Source organism: Mytilus californianus, unplaced genomic scaffold (assembly GCF_021869535.1).
Source record: "Mytilus californianus isolate M0D057914Y unplaced genomic scaffold, xbMytCali1.0.p SCAF_3, whole genome shotgun sequence".
NCBI classification, from domain to species: domain Eukaryota; kingdom Metazoa; phylum Mollusca; class Bivalvia; order Mytilida; family Mytilidae; genus Mytilus; species Mytilus californianus.
This window is the reverse complement of record NW_026262679.1, coordinates 61,653,951-61,675,301: the sequence shown is the minus strand read 5'-3', so window position 1 is coordinate 61,675,301 and position 21,351 is coordinate 61,653,951. Positions and strand designations below refer to the sequence as shown.

At 32.2% G+C, this 21,351-nt stretch overlaps 1 protein-coding gene across 1 annotated transcript in view; it reads left to right on the top strand.

Moving 5' to 3' along the window:
• The window catches only part of LOC127734952 (uncharacterized), a 36,483-nt gene extending 18,433 nt beyond the window's left edge, over positions 1-18,050 (top strand). Inside the window, exons 4-5 of the mRNA XM_052245002.1 lie at positions 7,845-7,971; positions 17,889-18,050. Of these exons, the coding sequence (XP_052100962.1) occupies positions 7,845-7,971; positions 17,889-17,962 (201 nt within the window). The 3' untranslated portion in view covers positions 17,963-18,050. The remainder of the gene's footprint in view (positions 1-7,844; positions 7,972-17,888) is intronic.
• Positions 18,051-21,351: the final 3,301 nt, after the last annotated feature.

Genomic DNA, 21,351 nt, shown 5'->3' with positions numbered 1-21,351 from the left:
ACCTCTTTAAGTGTCATGATTAAAGAGACATCTTATAACTTAACAATTGATTATAAACCTTGCGTTATCATTTATTGTAATTCCCTATCCCAAAGAATTTTCATGTGTCTGTCAAAGACATGTACAGGAACCTCATCAGAGACATAGGGATTACAATCTTACGTCCAAGACAGCTTACAGTTTTATTTTAAAGCTTTATATTTCAGGGAGACAATGACCTGGATGCTTCACACCTTGTATACAGATACTTTATGTTATAAAGTTTTTGTCTGTCATAATGTCATTGTCCTTGACCTTATTTTCATGGTTCAGCAACTGCTTAACAACACAGTATAGTTTTTATTTTCATGAGAATTTCTCACTTATTATGAGTAATAGAATAACTGTATTTGGTCTATGGGTTTCTTGCAAGGTCTCCATGTGAATCAGACAGGGTTCACTGACCTCGACTTCATTTCATTGATCAGTGATTTCGTGGTCTTTTGTTGTACAAATAATTTATATGTACGTATCTCACATACTATAAGTAGCAGGTCAATTATATTTGATGTCAGGAATGATTATAAGGTGTACATGTCTGTCTGGAAGGTTCATCTGACCTTGACCTCATTTTCATGGTTCAAAAGTCGATCAGTGTTATGTTTTCATTGTTAGACAACCCCGCCGCATTTTTGCGCCTGTCCCAAGTCAGGAGCCTCTGGCCTTTGTTAGTCTTGTATTATTTTTAATTTTAGTTTCTTGTGTATAATTTGGAGTTTAGTATGACGTCCATTATCACTGAACTAGCATACATATTTGTTTAGGGGCCAGCTGAAGGACGCCGCCGGGTGAGGGAGTTTCTCGCTGCATTGAAGACCCATTGGTGGCCTTCGGCTGTTGTCTGCTCTATGGTCGGGTTGTTGTCTCTTTGACACATTCCCCATTTTTTTTTTGCATTTTGCCTATTATTTGAAAATTTTAAATAGTTAAAATGATCAGCAAGAAAAGATTTACAAATAAGACAGCCAAAGCCATTAGTTGGTTCCTTATTGAAGTTACTGCCCCTTAATGACTGTTTTTCACAATTTTTCCATTTCTACCTATTAGCTTGAAAACTATAATAGATAGATTGAAACTTTAACAGTAAAAATGATCAGCAAGACAAGATTTACAAAAAGCCATCATGGCTGAAATCTTCAGTCGACTCTTTTTTGGAGATATTGCCCTTTAATGATAATTTATACCACCCTTTTTTGTGTATTTTGCCTATTATACACCTTTTTTTGGTCTGTTTGTATCTACAACTTATTTGATAATTTGGCAATCACTGGGTGTCCGATAAAAAAAAAACTGGGTGTCTGTTGTTTCCGTTAAATGGAGAATTTTTTTTTTGACAAATTTTAGCATTGTTGCCAAGTAGATAGAAAACTTCAATAGATACACAGAAACTGTAGACAGCAATAGAAGACCAATAAAAATGATTATATGACTGACACCATCAATTGACTCCTCATAGAAAAAAAAAAGATCAGCATTACAACACCTACAAAAATACCCATATGATTGAAGCAATCTATTTACACCTTAAAGAACTAATTGCCCTTAAATGACGAATGAATTATTTGAAATATGGAAATGTTGTTAGTGACCAAATAACGCAAATCTAGTTCCAAACTGACCAATTTTATTTATGTCTTTTCAGAGTTATGCCTCTTGATAAAGTAATAAATAGTCAAACTTTTTTTTCCTGGAGAATACATTGAGTCTATCAAAATTAATGTCTTTCCAGGGATATGCCCTTGATAAAGCAGACAGCAACCTAATTTTTAGTTTCTGAAAAATGACAATTTAATGCTATAATATTTGAAGACAGTGATACAGTTTTTGTCTCGCCTTGACAGAGTCAAAAAGCGGGACATAGGTATGCTGTTTCCGGCGGCGGCGGCCGCAACAATGTATTAGTTTGTGATTAGGTCTAGTTTATGGTGAACCACTAGTGGTAGGTCAATGATATTTGGTATGCAGTTGTATTAGCATTGGCACATCTCATTACCATGGAGATTATTTGGCCCCGCCCCCTCAGTTATGGTCTATTGACTTTGAAACTTTGCTTAGTTTACATGTATTAGTTTGTGATTAGGTCAGTTTATGGGGAACCACTAGTGGTAAGTTAATGATATTTGGTATGCAGTTGTATAAGCATTGGCATATCTCATTTCCATAGAGATTATTTGGCCCTGCCCCCAGTCATGGTCTATTGACTTTGAACTTTTGCTTAGTTTACATGTATTAGTTATTGATTAGGTCAGTTTAAGATGAACTGCTAATGTTAAGTCAGTGATATTTGGTATGCAAATTTATTGGCATTTGCATGTCTCGTTTCCATTGAGATCATATAGCCCTACCCCCTCATCATGGTTCATTGACTTTGAAACTGTTACATAGTTTACAAGTTAATGTTTATGTTTAGGTTTGATTAAAGGGAACGACTTATGATAAGTCAATGGTAATTGGTATGCAGTTGTATTAGCATTGGCACATTTCATTTCAATGGAGCTTGTTTAGCCATGTACCTTCAGTCATGGTTCATTGACTTTGAATATTTGCATAACTTACATGTTAAAGTATTGCTAGTTTAATTTCAAGATTTGCATTATCAAAATTACAAAAAGGCGAGACATATCTCTGTTTTAACAGTTTATTAGCTTTTAAAATTAAGGTTCCCTGAGACTGTCATGAAATACATTGAAATATAACAAACAAAGAAGTACAAAAAAATCAAACAAATACACACAAACATTCAAATGAGAAATTGTAATGAATGTATCATTTTTGAAATAGGTAAAAATAATAAATTCATACATTATTGACATCATTCAAATTACTCCAATAACATTTAAAGTTTAAGTGTTTGACAAACATGCATATAATATTACTCAGCTTCTTAATGTTCCAACAAGTAACAATAAAATGAGTAAGCCTCTACTAAATCATTTGAAATTTAGAAACATTTTTAGGGAAACATGAATAAAATTGAGAATGGAAATGGGGAAAATGTCAAAGAGACAACAACCTGACCAAAGAGCAGACAACAGCCGAAGGCCACCAATGGGTCTTCAATGCAATGAGAAAATCCAGCACCCGAAGGTGGTCCTCAGCTGGCCCCTAAATAAAATTGTGTGCTAGTTCAGTGAAAATGGACGTCACACTAAACTCCAAAACATATAAATGAACTAAAATTAAAAAACATACTAGACTAACAAAGGCCTGAGGCTCCTGACTTGGGACAGGCGCAAAAATACGGCGGGTTAAACATGTTTTGTGAGATCTCAACCCTCCCCCTATACCTCTAGCCAATGTAAAATAAAGAAACACATAGCAATACGCACAGTAAAACTCAGTTTAAAAGAAGTCCGAGTCCTATGTCAGAATAGGTAACAAAAGAAACTAAGCAAAATGACAAGGATACATAAATGAACAAAGGACTACTAGCAGTTACTGACATGCCAGCTCCAGACCTCAATTAAACTGATTAAAAGATTATGTCTTCATCATATGAAAATCAAGTACAACCTTCTTTATATGCCTATCCCAAGTCGGGAGCCTAATATCGAGTGGTTGTTGTTGGTTTGCCGTTAGCTATAATTGTTGTAGTATATATATCAAGTCATTAGTTTTCTCTTTTGAATTGCTTCAGTTTATAATAGCTTACTGAATGATATGGGTTTTGCTCATTGTTGAAGGCTGTGCAGTGACATTAGATTGCTCACATCTTTGTCCTTTGGTCTTTAATGGTGCATTGACAATCATACCATATTTCTTAATTGTTTGATGACAAAAAGATACTAATTTGGTGGAAGCACCAGGGTAAAGTATGCTTTATATTTCAGAAGGAAGAAGACCTGAATATTCTTGTATTCATATACCTTATGATCTAAAATTTCCTTCTGAAAAGTTTTTCAATTATATATTTTTGTCTCCCATGCAACGAAAGTTGCGGAAAGTGAGTCATAGGGATTGTGTTTCCAGCGACGGCAGTGATATCAACAATTGTTAAGTTTTCTGCTTAAGTTAGTTTGATAGGAACTACTTGTGATAGATCATTAATATTTAATATGAAATTGCATTACTATCAGCACATATCAGTTTGACGACTATTTCAATGCCAAGCCCCTAGGACATGGTCCTGTGACTTTGAATTACAGTAATAAGCAATTTTCAATGTTAAGTTTTCTGCTTCAGATAGTTTGATAGGATCTACTTGTGATAGATCAATGACATTTTGTATGAAGTTGCATTACTATCAGTACATATCTGTTTGACAGCTTTTTTGATGCCTTGCCTAGGGTTGGCAAAAACCCGGGTTTTATGAGTATTGCCCAGCCCAGTGGGAAATACTGGGAAAACCCAGGTTTTACTGGGTTTAACTGGGTAATACTGGGCAATACTGGGTAATATAAGATACTGGCCTGAATTTTAAAGAGGATTCAGTAATCAAACACAAATGCAATACATTTAAGATATTTATAAACATATTTTGGTTTATAAATAGGTTTACTTGTTTGAGAGTCATATAATACATACATGTACAAGTGTATACATTTGAGAAAGTAATATTCTAGCAACTCTGAGACAAGTGTACATGAAGACACATTAGACAAATATTAATGGAAAAAGCTTTTCTCAATAATTCTCCTAAAAATCTATAAAATCACCTTTTGTCTGGATTGGTCAAAGTGTTAATATAAAGCCAAAAAAAAATCATTTTTTTCAAATATATATAACTAATATTAAGAATTAACAATTACATCTAAGAAAAATTACTTTGGAATAATTTATATGTACAAATGTACATAACTAATTAATAAGTAATTATTCAGATTAGAACACAGATATGTTTATATAACAATAATCAGCCTTTTCATTATTTAAGTGTTAATGACAATACCCTGTAGGGTGTTTATTTAGCAATATGATTGCATATACAGTTAACTCTCGTTGTCTCGAAATTTCGGATGAGTCGAAGTTTTCTCGTGGTCCCGAACTTTGTTCCATATAAATATATGTATTTCGACTCCTGATGAGTCGAAATTGGATGAGTCGAAATTTCAGTTGACTCGAACTAAAGGAGAAGGTCCGGTAAGGGCTCGATTTGGCCTAATATTCGAAGTACATCTAATGAAAGATTTTTTACATTTTTTTAAACACGTAAGTGTCTACTTCAGACGATTCAATTAGTGTATGTAAAAGATTTGGACTGATTTGGTCATTAAGACTCTCAAATAAAGTCTTAAATACGAAAAATCTATCAAATATGCCATAAAACGTCACTTTTCAGATGGATTTTGTCTAAAATGAAAGTGGCCACATTAGTGTTCAGTCTCAACCTTCATATATGTTATGTATTATCATCAAATACAACATATATTTAAATATTAAGACTGAACACAAATGCGGCCACTTCCATTTTCGACAAAAACCACCTTAAAATTAGCACAAATGCTAAAATTGTGAAGATTTCAGTAATATTGCATGAATTTATGATGTTTTTACCCGATGCATGTGCATGGTATTGTCAAAATCAGCCCATATTAATGGAACAGAAGTATTCTTCTTTCCAATAAATAGCTAAAAGTTTACATTTTAACAAATTTGTAAAAATGCTATATTTTGGGCCCAAAAAGGGGTCTTACCGGACCTACTCCTTTACGGTCCCAAGGTTAACAAAAGCATTCAAAATTCATTATTTATCTCGAACTAATACACATGTGTCAAAACATGACCTCTGGGATTTAAATGGATTGAAGAGTTAACCTGACAATACACGTGTAATTAAATTTCCAGTCACTGACCACTGTATTGATTATTGACATTCTTTTTCAACGAGTGTTTACCTAAGATTATCTTTGATCAACATGATAAATAATTCGTGATGCATTGTTATAGTTAATGAAAAATTGTTTAAAATGTTTTAAAAACAATTAACTATAAACATACACTAATGAGCTTAGTTGTGTATAAAGTAGGGATAAAAACTTCCGTTGGTGATCAACTCAAAACTACTCAATCGGCGTCTTTAATCTTTTTGTATTTCCTCTTGCAGAAAAAGATTGAAATAAAAGAAAATGAAAAGAAATCTAAATTTTCTAAAATCTCTTGTATACGAGAATGAACAATTTTGTCAACTTTAAATAACGCTAAGATCGATTGGAAATTACTCTCTCGGCTAAAAACCACAGGAAAAAATTGTAACTGTACAAAGAAATAAATAAGAGAAGAATACATAAAATGTTATAATAATAAAAGACCATAACATACAGAAATATTTCTCTGGTCCGGCTGACTTCGAGATAACGAGAGTCGACTGTATAGCAATTTGATTTACAATTCACATAAACACTGCAATAAAATGCATTTTTTTCAAAGTTTGGATTATTGAAATAATGCTTGGAAATTAACAAGGTATCCTAAAATGTGCAAATCTTGTATTTTGCCTACATAGAATTTAAGTGGAGAAGAGATTGAAATTGAATTTTTAATCTTCTAGAAATGACTCTCAATGGTTATCTGTATAAAATGTATATATTTAGCTATAATACTTTGAAACGACAACAAGTCTTTACTATTTTGTGTTGAAATAAGCTTTAAAAATCATATTGCCCAGTATTGCCCAGTATTACCCGTTTCTGGGAGTATTGCCCAGCCGGGGAAAACCCTGGCAGGTAATACTTTGCCAACCCTGGCCTTGCCCCCTAGGTCATAGTCCAGTGACTTTGAATTAATTAGCAATTTTCAATGTTAAGTTTTCTGCTTAAGTCAGTTTGATAAGAACTGCTTGTGACAGATCAATGATATTTTGTATATAGTTGCATTACTATCAATACATCTTAGTTTGTCGATCATTTCTAGGCCCTGCCCACAAGATCATGGTCCAGTGACTTTGAATTAATAAGCAATGTTGCTGTCCATCAGATTGTCTTTTTCTGAATTTTATGTGGACAGGCAAGACATATCTCTGTGTCAAGAGTTTATTTTTTCAGTTATTACGAGTAATAGGAAAACTATGTTTGGTATGTAGAATAATTGCAAGGTATACATTTGGTTCAGACAAGGTTTCCTGACCATGACCTTATTTCATGGATCAGTGATCAATGTTAAGTTTTAACACTTATCCACAATGCTTATTACCACAAAACACATCAAGTTCAAAATTGGGTGGCGTCACTTTTACTGTTCACCAGTTATGCCCCTTTATAACTTTATATGCAGGCAGGGTCATCATCTGTGTCCCATGGACATCTTCTCCATTTATTTTCAGGTACTACAATTATATGAAGAAAGGACAAATTATGCAATGAAAAAGCTCAATTTTTCATCCTTTTTAATTTTATGTTGAAATATATTGGGGTAAAATAACATAATCTACATGTGCCTCTTGTAAAGGAACCTACAAACTCCTATGTGCAGTATTGAATTGGACAACATGGGTACAAAAGTATCAGGCATGAAAATAAATATAAATAAGAATAATAACCAAGCATTTTCATACATTATTTTATTTTAGTATCAAAATGATAATATAACAGTCCTTGGTAGTCATCATACTGTTGCCAATGTCTTCATTATGTAAAAAAAAATTATTTGAAAATTATGTTTATATGAACAAAAAGAGGTTATTTTTATGTATTTCATTTCATTCATTTATTTCATTCATTTGAATCATTATGGGATTATGTTTGAGTATTCAATTAAAGCAGGTTAAATGACTAGAACCAGAGGGAATTTATAATGCAAATAATTACTCTTATATAAATACAAAAAAATCTCTATTTGAATAAAGTAACTATGATCTGTTTTGTTTTCAGAATGGTAGAATACTAAGTCAATTTGTATCACCAAATACAGGAAGGATATATGGTCGTAAAATAACAGGTCTCTGTATACCAATGCAGAGAGAAATATCAAGATTAATAAAACAATCACGAACATTTGGTAGGTATATCTTTTATTTACTAGCAGATAAAACACAGTATGAATAGTTATTAGACAATAACGTACATGAAATCAATGTTTAGAGTTGACTTTATCATCCATGTCAATGCTCCAGATTTTATTGGAAACCTTCAGAGATTTGTTCTCCTTACTGGATTAATGGATTAATGGATTAATCTTCAAGTTCTTTGGAATGTGTCTTCCCCAGGAAAATATGTTTTGTACTTTTATTTATAGTATTGATAGAAGTTTATGATTATCATTACCGGTACAGCTTGAATTCAAAACTGGAAAAAATATCTGGTCATATTTTAGCACTAGTCTAGACCTAAAATACATTTGTTATACAATTTTAAAAAAGGTTAATAATTTTTATGTCCCCGCTGTAGTGGTGGGGGCATTAAGTTTTACCCTTGTCCGTCTGTACGTCCCTTTAACTTAAGTTTGCCACCAATGGATCTTCAATGCAGCGAGAAACTCCCGCACTCGGAGGCGCGTCCTGAATCAGCTGGCCCCTAAACAAATATGTATACTAGTTCAGTGATAATGTACGTCATACTAAACTCCAAATTATACACAAGAAACTAAAAGTAAAAATGATACAAGACTAACAAAGGCCAGAGGCTCCTGACTTGGGACAGGCGCAAAAATGCGGCGGGGTTAAACATGTTTTTTGAGATCTCAACCCTCCCCCTATACCTCTAGCCAATGTAGAAAAAACAAACGTACAACAGTACACAGAGTAAAACTCAGTTTATGAGAAGTCAGAGTCCTATGTCAGAAAAGGAAACAAAAGAAAATAAACAAAATGACAATAATACATAAATAACAACAGACTACTAGCAGTTACTGACATGCCAGCTTCAGACCTCAATTAAACTGATTGAAAGATTATGTCTTCATCATATGAATATCAGGCACAATCCCTCCTGTTAAGGGTTTAGTATTATACCGTCATAAAATATATGAGAAGAACATAACCCGTGTCATGCCAACAACTGGTTTTAGAATAAATATGTTTAATTCCGATGCAAAGACCCTATAAGTGAATCAATATTAAAGCAAAAATATGCAATCTTTAATGACCTGACAACAGTATCGTTACTATATCCCTTCTAAATAAGTCTGTTTAAAGGTTTTTTTAGCTTTTGAGGTGAATACTGACATTTTTGTGCTTTGTAAAGAATATTACCATAAAAGATTGGATGTGAAATACCCGAACGTATAAGATGTCTGCATGTTGAGTTATATTTACGAATGATGTCCTTATACCGATGATAAAATTTAGTAAATGTTTTGACTAGTTTATGATATTGAAAACCCTGGTGTAATAATTTTTCAGTAATACATAATTTCACTCGCTAAAATCTAATATGTTGTTACATACACGAGCGAATCGTACTAGTTGAGATATATAAACACCATAAGATGGTGACAAGGGAACGTCACCATCTAAAAATGGATAATTAACGATAGGAAATGAAAAATCATCTTTTTTATCATAAATTTTTGTATTAAGCTTCCCGTTAATGATATAGATATCAAGATCGAGGAAAGGACAGTGGTCATTGTTAGTATTAGCTTTATTTAAAGTAAGTTCAACAGGATAAATTTCTTTAGTAAGACCAAAATGTGAACAGAATCGGTTCTTGATATATCACCAATTCCCATGATATTATCATTAAGACCGAGAGGGTAGACTGTCTGTAATTTTTTAATCCAATTTAATTCAATTATTTTCCGTGATCTTACAAACTTTGAATGAGATTCAACAGGCAGCTTATTTACTACTTCTAAAGGTTGAACTGAAATATTTAATAGGATGATTGTGCTTTTTAAGATGTTGATAAATGATACTTTTGAATTTATTGGGTCTTTTAAAACGATACAGGTGTTCTTGCGTGCGTTTAGATAAATATCGTCCAGTTTCACCTACGTACTGAATACTGCATCCCGGTTTGTTTCATGTGAGTAAATAAATAATACTGTTTGTTTTTCAAGTTATATCAGTTTCAAAATTTAAAGAAAATGTGCGACCATTAAACGTAGACCTTACCGTATTGTTGGTGGAAAGACGGGGACATGTAAGTCATTTTTTGGCATGACACTTATCGATAGAAGGGTAACCACGATTTTTATTGTTAAAAATGTTAGCGATGGTAGTATTTTTAGATAAGCGATTTTGAAGATTGAGACGTGTAGATACCCTTTGAACGAGTTTAGTTTTTAATATTTTTCCATTTCTAAGCTTCATATTTGTTTTTTGTTATGTGGATTTTATTAGAAAGGAGCAAAGACTGGCGTCCAGAATATGAACCAGCACACAATGAATTGAATTATGTGAATATGATAAAACTGTTCGGCTAAAGACGTCAAACGCTATCCGTCATAAATAACCCGAAAAATAAAACAAAAGATAGGGTATATTAGGGTAGCGACTGACGTCTGACTAAATAGAAGAATGGGACTGAATGTGAAATACTACTTTTTGATAAATATTCCTAAAGTAATGAACATAGAGAAGTTCTAGCTCGGACACACACTCCATAATCTAGTATATTATAAGAGCATAAACCTGAAGCACGGGAGACACTCTACTGTCTCCACACGGCGCTAAAGACAAACTCTGTAAAAAATAAAATTGAGAATGGAAATGGGGAATGTGTCAAAGAGACAACAACCTGACCATAGAGCAGACAACAGCCGAAGGCCACCAATGGATCTTCAATGCAGCGAGAAACTCCCGCACCCGGAGGCGTCCTTCAGCTGTTCAATGGTTATTACCACAAAACACAGATGAAGTTTGAATTTTGGTGGTGTCACTTTAACCATTCTAGAGTTATGCCCTTTATAAATGGAAAAATTCCAAAATTTTTATTTTCTTCTAAATATCAAGTAATTTTTATCTTCCTTTGTCCATGATTATAGTTGAATAAACTACAATCAATGCTTTATACAATGCAGTGTTTAATTTTGACTTCCACTGATAAAACACAGATCAGTTGAATTTGGGTAGTGTCACTTTAACCATTATTGAGTTATGCCCCTTTATAAATCGAAAGATTGCAAAATTTTTAGTGTCCATTCTGTAACTTAAGTTTGCCCCAACCAAACATTATGAATCTTATACACAATATTCATTACCACAAAACTAAGATCAAGTACAAATTTTTTGTTTACGTTTTCTAACTTTAGTTTGTCTCAACCAAATGTTATTAAACTTATACACAACCATTCTAGAGTTATGCATGTTTACTAATAGAAAAATTGCTGAATTTTTTGTTTCTGTTCTCTACTTAAGTTAGCCTCAACCAAATGTTATGAGACTTACACACAATGCTTATTACCACAAAACTCAGATCAAGATCAAATTTGGGTACTGTCACTTTACCGTTCTTCAGTTATGTCCCTTTATAACTATATGATATGCAAGCGGGGGCATCATCTGTGTCCACATGTGGACACTATCCACATTTATTTTTTAATATTTAAAAATGAAAAAGGTTAAAATAAGAATAAGAAGATATGGTATGATTGCCAATGAGACAACTCTTCACCAGAGACCTTATGACTTATAAGTTTACAACTAATGTTCACCATACAGCCTTCAACAATAATAATTGTTTTTTTTTTAAATTTTCACCAAAAATGTTTATTATTGTTTATATTGGGTTTTTACCTTGAACTCGTCACACGTTACAATTCTGACAGAAAATTGATAATCAGCTGATTACATTTTATAGCTATTGGTAACAATGGACTAATTAACAATAATACAGGTGTTTAATGGCTTCACATGTCACCTAAAGGATTATTTTAAAAACTTTGAAAGAAATAATTGTTTTTGAAGTGGTTACTTCAAAATCGTTTTCGTGATGCACATGTTTTAGTACAGCATAGTTTTACCTCTCTACTTTGTCTTTAATCTATGGTTTGGAAAAGAAAACCCTTGTTATAAGAAAAATGTTCAAAAGTAACAATCTCTGACTTCAATCTTTAACCTTCTACTAGACGGGAAGTAACCGATAAACTTATTGAAGATGAATCCAGTGTTTGCGGAAGTCAAAAATGATGATTTCATCCATCTATATTGCAATTTTACAGTATCTTTAAAAACGTAAATGTTCATTATTTATGAGTGTTTATTTATAACAATGTTGATTAAAAAAATAGATATGAAGTAAACAACAATGATTCAAACTGACTTTTATGGTTAGTAAGAAGGAACGTTTTGAATGAAAAATATGTATATATTAGTTGGCGAAAAAAAAATTGAAAGTGGTGAAAAAAAATATTGTTTTGGCAAAAGAGGTGGCGAAAAAGAAAATTGACCCAGGGAAAACCCTGGTTTATAACATTTTTTTCTAAATAAAAAGGTTAAGAATTGTTTTTAGTATTTTTTTCCTAATTGATGCAAAAACTGACAGTGTGAATAATATTGCCTTGATAAATTGGTGTTTACTATTAAATCTGTATTGGTCTCATGGTTACTCATTCAATCAGGTGTTTTCAGTTAAATAAGGGGGAGGGGCATCCATACCTTCCATCTATAATAATACTTAATTCCAAAAGGAAGTACAGCTTATAGGATATATACAATGTTTGACAAACTTATTATACATGCACCTTAAATTATCACATAGACATATAATCAAATGTTAACTACATTTACAGGGGAGGATTCAGGCGGGGGCATGGCGGGGGTGCGCCCCCCCAAAAAATTTGCAAAGCATGGGTTGTCCTCAGCTTAATAAAGAATATTTCGATAATTTAACTTCAAAAATTTAAGTTTACGCCCCCCTAACCTAAAATCCTGGATCAGCCCCTGATTTAAATACATTAAATCACTCTTATACATTATACAATATTAAATATAACACAGAGTTACCATGGAAGTATTATATTGACTTTCATTTTACTTCCATGGTATTACCAAGTTTGTTTAGTTCTTTAATATTTTGTACAGATAATGATTGTATCAATTTATAAGTAGAGGGGTGTCTCCAATAATATTGTTTGATATATTTCCCCCTAATATCAACATATTTATTACATTCCAATAAAAAAGTGTAATTCGTCTTCAACTTGTATTACAATAAGTACATAATCTATCTTTCCTGTCAATATTATATCGTCCTGTCTCTATATTCAAATTATGTGCAGAAATACGGTATTTACAAATATAAGGTTTATAAATATAATTCACTTGTTTGTCTAAGTAAAATTCTAAAGTATGTGTACAAAAAATATCTTTATATAATTGACATTTATTTGAGACTTGAAAGAAAGCATTTGCTTCGCATATAAATGTATCAACCTTTCTCTCTTTTAATTCTCAGAAAAAAATCTACATTATCTACCTTTTGACTTAACCATGCATAGTTGAAGCCATATTTATGCAAAATATCTTTAATCTTACAGCACCAGTTCTGCTTATTATTTGGTTTTTTATTACAGCTACTAAACATTTCATCATAACAATTTTTTAATATGCAATTATCAGTACATAATAATTTTATCCAATATTTACCATTCTATATTCTCTTTCTACGCACATAGGTATTCTACTCAGTTCACAATTTACCTGATGTTATTAACCATACTCTTTTTTACTTTCAGTATACATTTAAAAAAATACATATGAACCCTTTCAATATCTGGTGCCTTATGATACCCCCAAATTTCACAGCCATAGTTCAAAATACTTGCAACACAAGTTTCAAATAAAGTTAAGTCAATAATGTTTCATGGTTATAATAGTTATCTTGTGTTTTATTAAACATACTATATACTGCTTTTTATAAGACCGCAAAAAAATTTTTTGCGGTTGTATATTGGTATGACGTCGTGGTCGTCTTTTTCGTCGTCCGAAGACACATTGGTTTTCGCACAATAACTTTAGTTTAAGTGAATGGATCTCTATGTAATTTTACCATAAGGTTAAATACCACAAAAGAAAGGTTGGGATTGATTTTGGGGGTTATGGTACCAACAGCTAAGGAATTAGGGGCCAAAAAGGGTCCAAAAATAAGCATTTTCTAGTTTCCAGACAATAACTTGTGGAACGGTGTATGGATCTCGCTGAAATTATACCACAAGTTTCCATACCACAAAGGGATAGTTAGGATTTGCTTTGGGGGGTTATGGCTCAAACTGTTTAGGAATTAGGGGCAAAAAAGGGGGAAAAACAAGGTTGTCCTGGTTAATGACAAATACTTTTGTACAAAACATAATGTAAAGCAGTGTAAGGGAGATAAATCAAATACATCATTTGAATTACCTCCCTTACACTGCTTTTAAATTATGTATAAAGCAATGGTTAATGAACAATTAAGACAATTTAAAACAGTGTAAAGGAGGTAATCCAAATACAACATTTTGGTTACTTCCCTTACACTGCTTTTAAATTATGTTTAAAGAAATGCATATTTATAAAGGAAGACCATGAGTAAAAATATCTGCAAATGTTGCATCTTTTTTTTTTACAAAAAAATCCATATGAAAGATTTGACACCATATTTTAAATTCTATTATAAAATAGATTAAGTTAGCACTTCGGTAAATTTAAATGGGTAATTATGGTCGCAAACTCCATTGGAAATTTGAATTGAGATTATGACCATATCTTGAGGGAAAGAATTTTTTGGGGGGAAAAAGGGGAGAGGGGGGTAAAAAGAAATTGTGGGTGGGGGTAAATTTTTTCTCATTTCAGATTTCAAAATTAAAAAGAATTATTCTTCAAATATTATTTTTTTTTCAAATTTCAAGAAGTAATCTTTAATTGCACACACAGTATGGCGCATTAGATTAGTAAAATCTTTGACCACATTTATTTATTTGTTATGCCGAATCTGACCGTGTATGTAGATTTTTAATTTTGTGTCCAGTTTTCAAATTGGTCTACATTAAGGTCCAAAGGGTCCAAAATTAAGCTTAGTTTAATTTTAACAAAATTTGAATATCTGGGGTTCTTTGATATGCTGAATCTAAACATGTATTTAGATTTTTGATTTTGGGCCCAGTTTTCAAGATGGTCCAAATTGGGGTCCAAAATTAAACTTTGTTTGATTTCATCAAAAATTTAATATATGGGGTTCTTTGATATGCTGAATCTTACCATGTATTTAGATTTTTTATTTGTGGGCCCACTATCAAATTGGTTCATATTGAGGTCAAAAGGGTCCAAAATTAAACTTTGTTTGATTTCATCAAAAATTGAATTATAGGGGTTCTTTGATATGCCAAATCTAACCGTGTATTTAGATTTTTAATATTGGGTCCCGTTTTTTAAATTGGTCTACATTAAGGTCCAAAGGGTCCAAAATTAAACTTAGTTTGATTTTAACAAAAATTGAATTCTTGGGGTTCTTTGATATGCTGAATCTAAACATGTGTTTAGATTTTTGATTATGAGCCCAGTTTTCAAGTTGGTCCAAGTTGGGGTCCAAAATTAAACTTTATATGATTTCAACAAAAATTTAATATATTGGGTTCTTTGATATGCTGAATCTAACCGTGTATTTTGATTTTTGGGCCCCGTTATCAAATTGGTCCACATTGAGGTCAAAAGGGTCCAAAATTAAAGTTTGTTTGATTTCATCAAAAAATTGAATTCTTTGGATTCTTTGATATGCTGAATCTAACCATGTATTTAGATTTTGGATATTGGACCATTATAGGTAAATTAAAATTTTTTAAGTTCTTAGACCACATTCATTCTGTGTCAGAAACCTATGCTGTGTCAAATATTTAATCACAATCCAAATTCAGAGCTGTATCAAGCTTGAATGTTGTGTCCATACTTGCCCCAACTGTTCAGGGTTAGACCTCTGCATTCGTATCAAGCTGCGCCCAGCGGAGAATTTTATTTTCCTTGTTCTGACAATCTCTTTTGTGTATTAACAAAATTCCTAGTGAAGTAAAAAAGTAAGCCTAAATACATAAACTCATTACAAATATCAATAATATTACCATTTAAAAACCATTTGTCTTCCAGTTTAGGCTTACCCCTATTTCTGAAAATTACTATCTTTGTTTTTTGTAAAATTAATATATAAATTGTTTTTCATTTGAGTAAGTATTGACACTGTCAATCATTTGCTGTAAATCTTGTACATTTTCACTAAATAAAACCACATTATCTGCATACCTCAGAAGATATAAATTTAACATTTTAAGCTCATAAGATTTACAATTTTGATTTATCAAATCCATCTCCATGTCATTTACATATAAAGAATACAAAAGAGAAGATAAGGATTCCCCTTGTATAAGGCCAACAGTGCACTCAAAAAATTCAGATACTAGTAATCTACCATTCATCTTAACACATGATTTCAAATTCATATATACTATCACTGCTGTCTTCTCTTCTCCTTAATCTCAAGAAATTTACAGTTATAACGATTGCTAATCACTATTACCCTTGTTGAAACCTGACAGAAGAATATATCTATTTCATATTATTTGTTTTAATTATTGAAAACATTTCCAGCTAAGGCAAATGATAATTTATATTTTTGTAATTACAAAAAATGTAATACTTTTTATTAAATTTTGTATGAAAATGAAACCAGCTTTGTACTAGATCGACAAACTCAGCCAAATTTTTAACAGGAAGACCTGGACATATTATTCTGACTCCTAGTCTTTGCTCTTATGCCACATGCTTAGTCAGAAGCAGCAAATACCTATTTGGTTTGAAACTGCTGGGGTTTGAACCAATGACCTCCCACACTTGAAGCAAGTACATTACCTTTGGACCACAAAGGCCGTTAACAATTATCTGTCATGTTAAAACTTATTTATAAGAATGGATTTAAACACATTTTGATTTACTGTCATTTAATAGTCGGAAGTAATCAGTATCAGAAATCTGGTTTCATTAGTAATTTATAATCAACTTATAACTTCCCGTTTATGTTTCTTTTCTCAAAATTGTAAGGAGCATGATTGATTCTTGGGGAATTTTATGACATTAAAATCATTTGTTTTCAACTGTTATGGCTGTTTCATTCCACTAATCTTTCTTTAAATATAACTGGTATACAAAGGCTTTATGGTCTGAGGTGTTTTTCTGGCTTATGTCTGTTGTCCTTGCTTGATATGTGTGTCTGATGGAATTCATTTGATCACCATTAAATTTTTGGTGATTAGGTCTGTTTTTCAGATACTATGGGCAATAGGTCAACTATATTTGGTATATAGAATGATTGTAAGCTGACACGGTGCATTTGATCGTGACCTCATTTGCATTATTGATTGGTCAACATTAAGTATTCTTCATTAGGTCCTTTTTTCAGCTATATAGGTAATAGGTCAACTTTATTCAATGGATTGAATGATTTTAAGGTGAAAATATCTCACATGGTTCATCAAACCTTGACTTTATTTCCATGGATCACTCAGTCAACATCATGGTTTCCAGATATTGTGCGTAGGTCAACTGTATGCAATGGATAGCATGAGTGTAGGTTGTAGATGTCAACTTAATATGTTTTTTCCAATCGACCTCATTTTCATGGTTCTTGGTCTTCATTTAGGTTTCATGAATAGGTCTGTTTCCCAAATACTGGAAGAAGGAGGTCAACTATATTTGATGGAATGAGTGATTTCCATCTGACAGGGTTCAAGTGACCTTGACAGTATTTTCATGGATCAATAATAATGTTAAGTTTCAATTAAACATTTACCTGTATTAAGACCTACCGTAGATGTTAAAGACTTTCAACATATTATAATTCAGTTATAACCAGTTACGCAGGTGAGAAATTTCAGTGTGAGCACTAGCCTTGTTTTACATAAATACATTTTGGTGACCTTTTGTTATTTGTTTTTGCCTTGTTATTTATTCAGTATTTTTTAATTTGAATGTATATACATATTGTTTTACTTCATTTAATTTTTTATTTTTTCAGGATTTATGCCATATACATACAAGAAGACTGAATATCTTAAAGACCCATTGCTGTTCAGTAGATTTAGGAGTTGAATGAACTGATATTCATTTAATTATTTTATTATATGGACTAGTAGTGTGCTTACCTTCTGAATATACTTAATAAAAACTAGAAAACTAATGAATTCATGTCGTGCTTCAGCATGTCCTCATTTAATTGTCTAGTTCTCTAACCAGGTTACTTGTCAAATGTTATAGAATTGGAAATCCTTAAGCGAAATGTGTGATTATTTTCATTGAGCCTGGGACATTTATTTAGCAAAAGGGAGATATAGAGATCCTAGATTCTGTCCCCGGCGTCCTCAACATTTAGGTATCCAGAGCAAATTTTTCCATATTTTACTGATAAATGGACTTCAAATAGAATTTGTGAAACTATGGCAGAAACTATTTTTATGATTTAGAAATAATGTTTGAAGCAAACTTGAAAATATTTTTTTATTGCATTTTCAGTATTTTTCTGATAGATGGACTTAGTTTTTAAATGACTGCATAAGTATTTTGGGGTCGTATATTGCTATCACATCATCGTCTGTGTCGTTTCCGGACAATAACTTTAGTTTAAGTTTATGGATCTCTATGAAATTTAAACAAAAGGTTCAATACCACAAAAGGAAGGTTGGGATTGTTTTTGGGGGTGAGGGTCCCAACCATTAAGGAATTAGGGGCCAAAGAGGGGCCCAAAACAAGCATTTTTCTAGTTTCAGGACAATAACTTGTGTATAAGTATTTTGATTGCTCTGAAATTGTACCACAAGGTTCAATACCACAAGTAAAAGGTTGGGATTCATTTTTAGGGTAATTGCCCAAACCGTTCAGGAATAAGGGGTCCAAAAAGGGTCTAAAACTATTATTTTTTGGGAAAAAGGGGGGGGGGGCAATTTTTCTTTTCCTCAGGATTTAAGAAATTGTCAATTTTCCAAAGAAAAATTTGGGGTCACAATTTATTTTGCTGATTCTTTGTATATAGTCTGAAAACAGATTTACTAAGTATTGTGCAACAGCACAGTGTATTGCACAACATCAAGAAATCTTCAGTTGAATATAAATTTAAATCATATAACCAATTTCAAGTTCTTTGACCACATTTTTTCTGTGTCAGAAACCTATAATGTGTCAAATATTTAATAACAATCCAAATTCAGTAGATAGATATAAGAAGATGTGGTATGAGTGCCAATGAGACAACTCTCCATCCAAGTCAAACTTTATAAAAGTAAACCATTATAGGTCAAAGTACGGCCTTCAACAAGGAGACCTGTATCAAGCTTGAATATTGTGTCCATTTTTGCCCCTACTGTTTCAGGGTTAGACCTCTGCGGTCATATCTAGCTGCGCTCGGTGAAGCAGTTTATTTTACAGCTATTGTGAACCAAATGAAAGTTTTCCACAGAGTCATCTCCTCTTGGTCAAAGTATTCAACCTTTTGTCTGTTCTTTTGTCCCACTGAATAAATACAATAGCTATTGTTCTCTGTGTAGTTCATTCACTGGGACCTTTAAATTTCTTCTATAGTGCCTAACAAAACAAGATTTTATGAGGTAGACAAATTGACATTAAAACAATCGTATTGAATTTTGATGTTCAAAAAAAGGCAGATCGGACATATTTTGACTTTATTTACTGACTACTTTTGTTTGGGATTAATTGTAATTATAACATTATAATGAGACTGAAAAATGTTTTTTTTTGTTAAGATAAACAATAATTTTACCTAGCATAGCCGTGCGTTTAATGCATTTCGGCATTTCTATTCGAAAAATGACTTGTGTAATGGAATAAAACGTCTGATTTTTAAACTTTCTCTTTTTTCTCCAGAATAGAATATTAAAAAATAATTTTTCTACTCTATATGTGGATTTGTGAAAGGCAATTCTTACCTGTCATACCTTTAGTTTCATTGATAAAAAAATAATATGGACTCGTCCGGTGTCCACATTGAAGGTCATTTAGGTTACTGAACACATTCATGCATGTTCTGAGTTCATCAATACATGTGTATGAAAAAAATAAACAGTTTGAAGATAAACTAATAATGACTCAATCCTATCAAATTGCGTAAGATTAAATAACAATGACCGGTCCACATTATAATAAGTAATAGGGGTAAATTGGGAAGGGAGAAAATGACCTATATTTTAAGTTCAATTTTTGCAATAACGAATACAAATTTGTCAACCAAAAGTTTTGCTATAATTTCAAAAACATGTCGTTCTGGATTGGTATAGTTTTCTGAACTTTCATTTGCGTATTTAAGGCAAAAAAAAGTCTACATAATTATAGACTTTATACAGAAAATACACCCTTTTAATACATTTAATGTTGCACAAATAATACATGGATACAAAGTAAAATCATTTCTTAAAACACTGCAAAAAAATTCATTCTGATTGGTATAGTGGTATTGTCATAAAGTGTGTTGAAATGAACTGTGGTCTAGCAAACATCAAATTCCCTCACAAAATGTTATCACGCACTATAAGAGAAATCCATCACTCATTGATTCATTTACCTGAGTAATAAAAAAATCATCTTCTATGTTGATGAAAATACATGTATTATTACTCACAGAACTGCATGTGATGTTAAAAATGAGAATGGGAATGGGTAATATGTCAAAGAGACAACAACCCGCACACAACAGATGAAGGCCACCAATGGGTCTTCAACGCAGTGAGAAAATCCGACACCTGGAGGTGGTCCTCAGCTGGCCCCTTAATAAAATTGTGTACTAGTTCAGTGAAAATGGACGTCACCCTAAACTCCAAAACATATAAATGAACTAGAATTTAAAAACATACAATACTAACAAAGGCCAGAGGTTCCTGACTTGGGACAGGCGCAAAATTGTGGCGGGGTTAAACATGTTTTGTGAGATCTCAACCCTCTCCTATACCTCTAGCCAATGTTGAATAAAGAAATGCATAGCAAAAAGCACAGTAAAAGTCAGTTCAAAAGAAGTCAGAGTCCGATGTCAGAATAGGTAACAAAAGAAACTAAGCAAAATGACAATGATACATAAATGAACAAAGGACTACTAGCAGTTACTGACATGCCAGCTCCAGACCTCAATTAAACTGATTGAAAGATGATAACTTCATCATATGAAAATCAATTACAATCCCTCCTGTTAGGAGTTTAGTATCATATGATCATAAAATATATGAGAAGAATATAACCTGTATCATGCCAACAACTGGTTTTAAAATAAATGTGTTTATTTCCGATGCAAAGACCCTATGAGTGAATCAATATTAATACCAAAATATGCAATCCTTAATGACTTGACAACAGTATCGTAACTATATCTTTTCCTAATAAGTCTGTTTAAAGGTTTGGTTAGCTTTTGAGGTGAATGCCGACATTTTTGTGCTTTGTAAAGAATATTACCATAAAATATTGGATGTGAAATACCTGAACGT